The sequence below is a fragment of the Sesamum indicum genome, linkage group LG6, assembly GCF_026168435.1.
Source record: "Sesamum indicum cultivar Baizhima isolate 11 linkage group LG6, ASM2616843v1, whole genome shotgun sequence".
Lineage (NCBI taxonomy): Eukaryota > Viridiplantae > Streptophyta > Magnoliopsida > Lamiales > Pedaliaceae > Sesamum > Sesamum indicum.
In genome coordinates, this window is record NC_142662.1 from 18,552,806 (window position 1) to 18,559,001 (window position 6,196).

At 32.6% G+C, this 6,196-nt stretch overlaps 1 protein-coding gene and 1 pseudogene across 1 annotated transcript; both read left to right on the forward strand.

The window, feature by feature from the left end:
* The first annotated feature begins 282 nt into the window (after nucleotides 1-282).
* On the forward strand, nucleotides 283-1,920 carry LOC148787879 (stellacyanin pseudogene; annotated as a pseudogene).
* Nucleotides 1,921-4,717: 2,797 nt separating this feature from the next.
* Nucleotides 4,718-5,579, forward strand: LOC105164261 (blue copper protein 1b). Its single transcript, XM_011082874.3, has 2 exons — nucleotides 4,718-4,921; nucleotides 5,214-5,579. Exons 1-2 carry the CDS (start codon nucleotides 4,756-4,758, stop codon nucleotides 5,549-5,551), a joined length of 504 nt encoding a protein of 167 aa, XP_011081176.1. The 5' UTR covers nucleotides 4,718-4,755; the 3' UTR covers nucleotides 5,552-5,579.
* The last annotated feature ends 617 nt before the right edge of the window (nucleotides 5,580-6,196 follow it).

Genomic DNA, 6,196 nt, shown 5'->3' on the forward strand with positions numbered 1-6,196 from the left:
ACCCACACAACTCTTACATAAACAGAAGAAATCAAACCCATAATTAGTTTACTAAAATTGGTTTATTTTTACCAAGTGAACCGATAAGTATTGACAGGTTATTCTCTTTTTGCTATCAAAACTAAGCTCATGAAAGTGAATAATCCATTCAAAAATGCCCAACTAAAGGTAAAATTCACAGCTTTTAGGCTGGTTTTGGAGCAAAAAACTATGTCAACTAGCCAGCTGCCTTTTGAACTAAATTAATCTCACTAACAAGAAACTATATATATAGACTCGTGTATGAATGCCATTAAGCATCAAAATCCTACACTGCCAAGTAAATCAATTCGGCCACATTTCTGAAAGTGAACGGATGATGGCCCCAAAGCTTTCTTGATCGCCGCAATATTAGCCATTGCTGTTCCGGCGTCGGCGGCCTACAATATTTACACTGTCGGAGATGACGCGGGCTGGAAGTTGGGTGTTAATTACACAGAATGGGCTAAGGGCAAAGACTTTCGTGTTGGAGACAAGCTCGGTACGTTTTTTCCTTCAGCTTTTAATATATATATGCTTATGGTTTGATGTTATAATATAGTAAATTTAATTTGAAAGAAAATAAAAATTATAGGGGTGTTATTCCTTTGAATAACTTTTATCCTAATAAGGTTTTTATTGAGATAATGTAAAAACTTTGTGCTTTTTATTTGATTTTCAAACGTTAATTTACTGTAAGAAACTCATCTGTATGCATTCCAAAAATAAATTTGCAATTGTTATATGGTTATTTATACAAAAATTATTTGGGAATATATATAATATATGTCAGACTGCAAAAGCTAGACCTGTAATAGATATAATTTTAAAATGATAGAAATTTAATTAACATTATTGCAAAATTATATTTTTGGTTTTGTAACTTTAGATATCGTTTGCATTATTGGTACTATAACTTACTCCATTTAGACATTTAGTTATTTTTTGACGAATTTAGTTATGAACATCTTACATTTGGTCCTTACTTTGGCAAATTTAGTCTTGTTTTGACAATTTTGGTCCCTTTCACATTATAATAGATCTCGTTTTTGGTCTTTAACTATGAGTCTTTAGGATGAAAATCATCAATACAAGACTAAATTTATCAAAAAAGGACCAAATTTAAAATGTTTAGAACTAAAAATTCATAAAAAAAAACTAAATATATAAATGAAATAAGTTATAGGATCATAAATATAATTTTACCTAACATTACAGTATGTTTTGTCTTTCATATTTTTCACATGCATTGGATGCGTCCGGTCAATATCAATAATCGACCATTAACCTAACCCACGGTCATCTTTTTATCTGGTGGCAGTGTTCAAATACAACCCGGGCGCTCACACAGTTGCGAAAGTAAACGCAAGTGATTTCCAACAATGTGTGGCATCAAATGCTAGTAATGTATTGACCAGTGGGAACGACGAGATCAGCCTTTCCACTCCAGGAAAGAAGTGGTACATTTGCAGCATCGCTGACCACTGCGCTAAGGGGATGAAACTTGTCATCACCGTCTCCGCGGCGGAGGCACCAGCTCCCGCCCCGATGCCATGGCCTGCCACCCCCACTTCCCCCCGAATACCCGGCACGATGGTATGGCCCGCCGTCCCCACTTCCGCCCAAACACCCGGCACTTCCGCAGCGGGTGCGGTCTCCCCGTTGAAATCTTATGTGTGGATTCTTGGAGCTTTGGCTGCCTTGAAAGTGATCATAGTATGAAGGAGTGACTGAGAAAGACTTTATCTTCACAGCGTTAATAACTAATTTGATCCCAATAATGGTCAAGTTTTAGTTTGTTTTGTGATGAGGATATGATGCCATTACGACGCATTTGAAAAGAGAGTGGCTGGTTTGAATTTCTGTTGTCTGATTAAGTTAATTCTTTTATTGGTGTTTTGATTGTAAGTCGTCTACTTGATCTGTTGTTTGTTTAACGTTGGTTTTTTAGTATTAGTTAAGGTTTGGTTTTAAACTCATACTTGAGTTTTTAAATTAAATTAATGTACCAAGTTATAAAAATGATAATTATATATATCATTACATGAATGTCAAGATAGCGATCAATAGATTAACATGTTCCTCAATACCTTAAATAACAATTAAATTTCAAAAAACAATGAAATTAAGGTTTTGGTGTGATTCAGAGTATGTTTGTACATTCGTTTATTAAATATTTTCAATTTTAATTGCTAGACTAAGACCTCATTGTTAAGATATTGAGTTGTTGGTCGGATGGTATTTGGAAAAATCTTTTGGGCTGATGTAATTTTTCCTAACCACGTTACTACAAAATTACAAAGTAACTTTAGAAAATCGAGCTACATGGCTTGCACCCCCCCCCCCCCCCCTTTAGGTATAATTAGTCATCGTGATATGTGGTTCTTACATGTATATAATAAATAATTTTTATATTTTAAAATATATTGTATATAGTAAAAATTATATATAAACAACGCATCATATTCTAAAAAGAAAAAAAAAAGAAGGAAAGAAAGCAAGAAAGAGACAAAAAAAGAAAATCAATTAAGGGGTATTATTGGCATAATAATAAAATTGGTATTGCTGTGTTATAACTGCCGTTTGTGAGATAAAAAAGCCTTCTCTTTTTATATAGTATAGATTAAGATAGGAAGAAAATGTTAATTTTAGTCCTATAATTTATAAGAGAGATATTTTTGATCCTGCAAGAATTGATTTTCATAATTTAGTCTTATAGCTAGCTTTAAAATTTTGACAATTTTAATCTTTTAAATTTACCAAAATTTTAATACTGCATGACTGAATTACAAAAATTAATTTCTTTAAATTACAAGATTAGAATTGCATTTTCTCCACTGAAGATTCATGGTATAAGCAACCAAATCTACATTATGTTATGTTCGTATTTATATATAGGGTTAATTATTGTACCTAATATTTCTTTTAAATATACAAAATTATACTTTTTACATTTAATTACATTTACATCCTTTTAGGTTCCAAAAACACTTCATTTGCTAGCAAACTCACACAGAAGTAGTGAAATTTTCATTTTAATTTGCACATTTTTAATTATATGAAAGTACGTTAGTACCCTCACAAAGGTTTCATATATTACTAAGGCCACAATTTATTCCGTAAAATATAAAGATCTTTGGATGGCGAGGGGTAAGGCTTGTACACACTCCACTTAATTCGAGCATTAATTATTGAGAATACAAAGTTAGGACGTGAGAAATATGAATGTTAGAAATGCTGAATTCGAACAGCTAGAGCACAGAAAGTTAGGATTGTCGAGCTGATCAACCAGAAATCCTATAAAAGTTGTAGGATTACATGTAAATATTTTGCACTTGATAGGCATAACTAGATCATATCAATAGTATCAATCTTGATTTTATTTTTGATGTCTAAATGAAATAAAAATTAATTGGCATTAGCTGGCGTCATATATATTCAAGGAATATCAGAATATGCCAAAGTTAAATTACATATTGACGAGGAAATTAAATGAGGACTATTCTTCTTTTCTTTATTCTGAGGGAACTTTGTTGTCATGGCTTAATTTAACTCTTGAATAGTTGGATAAAACAAAATCTTATATCTATTCATAAATTACGAGGCACATCCCAAATCTATAGTTTATATATTCTCTGCACTTCCCTAAGAACTTTCCACAAAATTCATATTATGACAATACATTGATACCTTCTTGTTTCTTTACTATTTCTTTTACAATTTTTTTAAAAAAAAAAAATACAAGGGACACCTTCTTGTTCTTTACTATGATTTCGCCTGCAATGAGCTTTGCTTTTCTTTCTTTTTTTTTTTTTAATTTATTTTTTTTAAAAAAAACTATCCCTTTTGTTAGTGAATAACATAGAAAAAAAGTATAAACACTAGAAAAAAAAAATTCTATTAGCTGCAATATTAGTGGTTAGGGCTAAAAACCATGGTAAATGACCACTGTTAACTACGATTAAATAAAATCGATATAAAAAACTAACTTTTCCACTATGAAAAAGTATTTATCACGGCTAAGAGCCATAGTTTTTAGCCATGGCAAATGTCCACTTAGTCTATAGAAAAATTTTAAAAAATTAAGTATAATTATAATTTATAGCCCACAGTGGCATTTCGATCAGTTTACCATAAAAATATATAGGAACCTAAAGAAAATTAATGAATTGGGTTAGTTGTTGGAGGAATCTATTAAAATCAAGAGGGTATTGGTAATTTTCCAAATAATAAGGAGATATTATAGTTATGTCAGGCATCTAAAGAACTCATTGTAATTAACCAAAAAAAAAAAAAATTACACCAAAATTATTTTAACCACAAAAAAGTTACCAAATTGTATAAATACGGTGTCGCACAAAATCACAATAAAATCAAGCATATAATAAATTTAAAACTTACCTGCACGTTAAATAAAATTCGAACCCAAACGTCATAATCACTTATCTATCATTAATCTCCATAAGTTCTTTGTGCGATCAAAGCTAAGCAAAAATAAATAATCCATCGAAAAAAAAGAAGAAGAAAAACAGAAGCTGAACTAAAGACTAATACACAATTTTCAGCCTTGTTTTAGGAGCATAAAACTATGTTAGCCGGCTGTGTTTTCCATTAAGTATCTGTCAATAACAAGAAACTATATATAGAGTAGTGTATGAGTGGCATTAAGCATCAATCCTGCAACATCAAGCATATTAGTTGATCAAGGAAACTTTGGCCAGAGTCAAAATTACAGTGATGGCCTCCAAAGCTTTCTTGATGGCTGTGATAGCTGCAATAGCCATTGTTGTTCCTCCGACTTCGGCCTACGACTACATGGTCGGAGATGACGCGGGCTGGAAGTTGGGTGTTAACTACACAGAATGGGCTAAGGGCAAAGACTTTCGTGTTGGTGACAAGCTAAGTACGTCTTACCTTCATTACCCCCGTACTCGTTTATGTATACTATATATTACTAGCAGTAGAATGCAGTCCACGGGTGTTTAAAATTTAGGTATAATCACAACATCAGGTTTCTCCGTTTTTTTTGGATAAAATGTTTGATATACATGATAATGATGGGTTTTAAATCAGTCTAATATATTTGAAATCCGTTCTCCGGAGTCTTCCCTCAAATTCAAATGGAGCTTGATCACTTATGTTTGAACTGAAATAATCTAACTTATGATCATCTGTTTTTGTTATATATACTGCAGTATTTATGTACAATAAGGATTCTCACAACCTTGCCAAAGTAAGTGGAGACGATTTCAAGCAATGCGTGGCGTCAAACAAAAGCAACATTTTGAACACTGGGAATGAAGAAATCACACTCGCCGCCCCAGGAAAGAAGTGGTACATTTGCAGCGTTAATGACCACTGCTCTAAGGGAATGAAACTTGTCATCACCGTCTCCGCGGCCGATGGGCCGATTCCCGCTCCGTGGCCCGCTGCCCCGACGCCCACCACTTCCGCTGCCGGTGAAGTCTCGCCGTTGAAATCTTATGTGTGGATTCTTGGAGCCTTGGCTGCCTTCAAACTCTTCATGGTTTGATCAGTGACTCTGAAATTTAGACTACTCTATTTTGGTCATGACGTTAATAATTTATTTCCCAACTTGGTTGAAATTAATATCACATCAAGTTTTAGTTTGTTAAGCCCTTTTGGTTTGTGTTGATATATATGTTCCAATTACAATGTATCTTGGAACCGAGTGGGTTTGAAATTTATGCTTGAAATAAAGTTATTGTAATATTTTTTTACTGAAGCTTGTCTGAAATAAAATGGCTGAGCAATAAGTGCTTTTCCTGAATTGGAAAAATTGCATTTTTCGTCTTACTGGTTTCATAACTTATAAAAATTATCATTTTAATCATTTTGTCAATTTTTATTAGTATTTTGATAAAAAAAGCCAAACATGTAACTGTTAATTCTTCGACCTTCCGATAGTATAATACAAGCTCTTGAAAGATGCAATTCTAGACAGCGTAATATTTGTTGTTTGCGTGTGTTTGGGTGGTAGTATGTGTATTTGGAGACCCTAAGCCCCTCAACTATTTTTAAGGTAGTATTCTTTCGTCAAAGTCTTTTAGTATTTCAATGAAAAAGGCGTATACTAAGTACATGACCATTATTTAAAATATTGATGGACTAAAAGTGAGATTTTTTATAACTTTGTAGAGCATTAATGAGAAATCTT

Excerpts from the sequence above, each read along its gene's own strand:
- LOC105164261 (XM_011082874.3), top strand. The coding sequence starts at position 4,756 with ATGGCCTCCAAAGCTTTCTTGATGGCTGTGATAGCTGCAATAGCCATT. Across the intron at positions 4,922-5,213 it reads TCGTGTTGGTGACAAGCTAA|TATTTATGTACAATAAGGAT; the intron begins GTACGTCTTACC and ends TATATACTGCAG.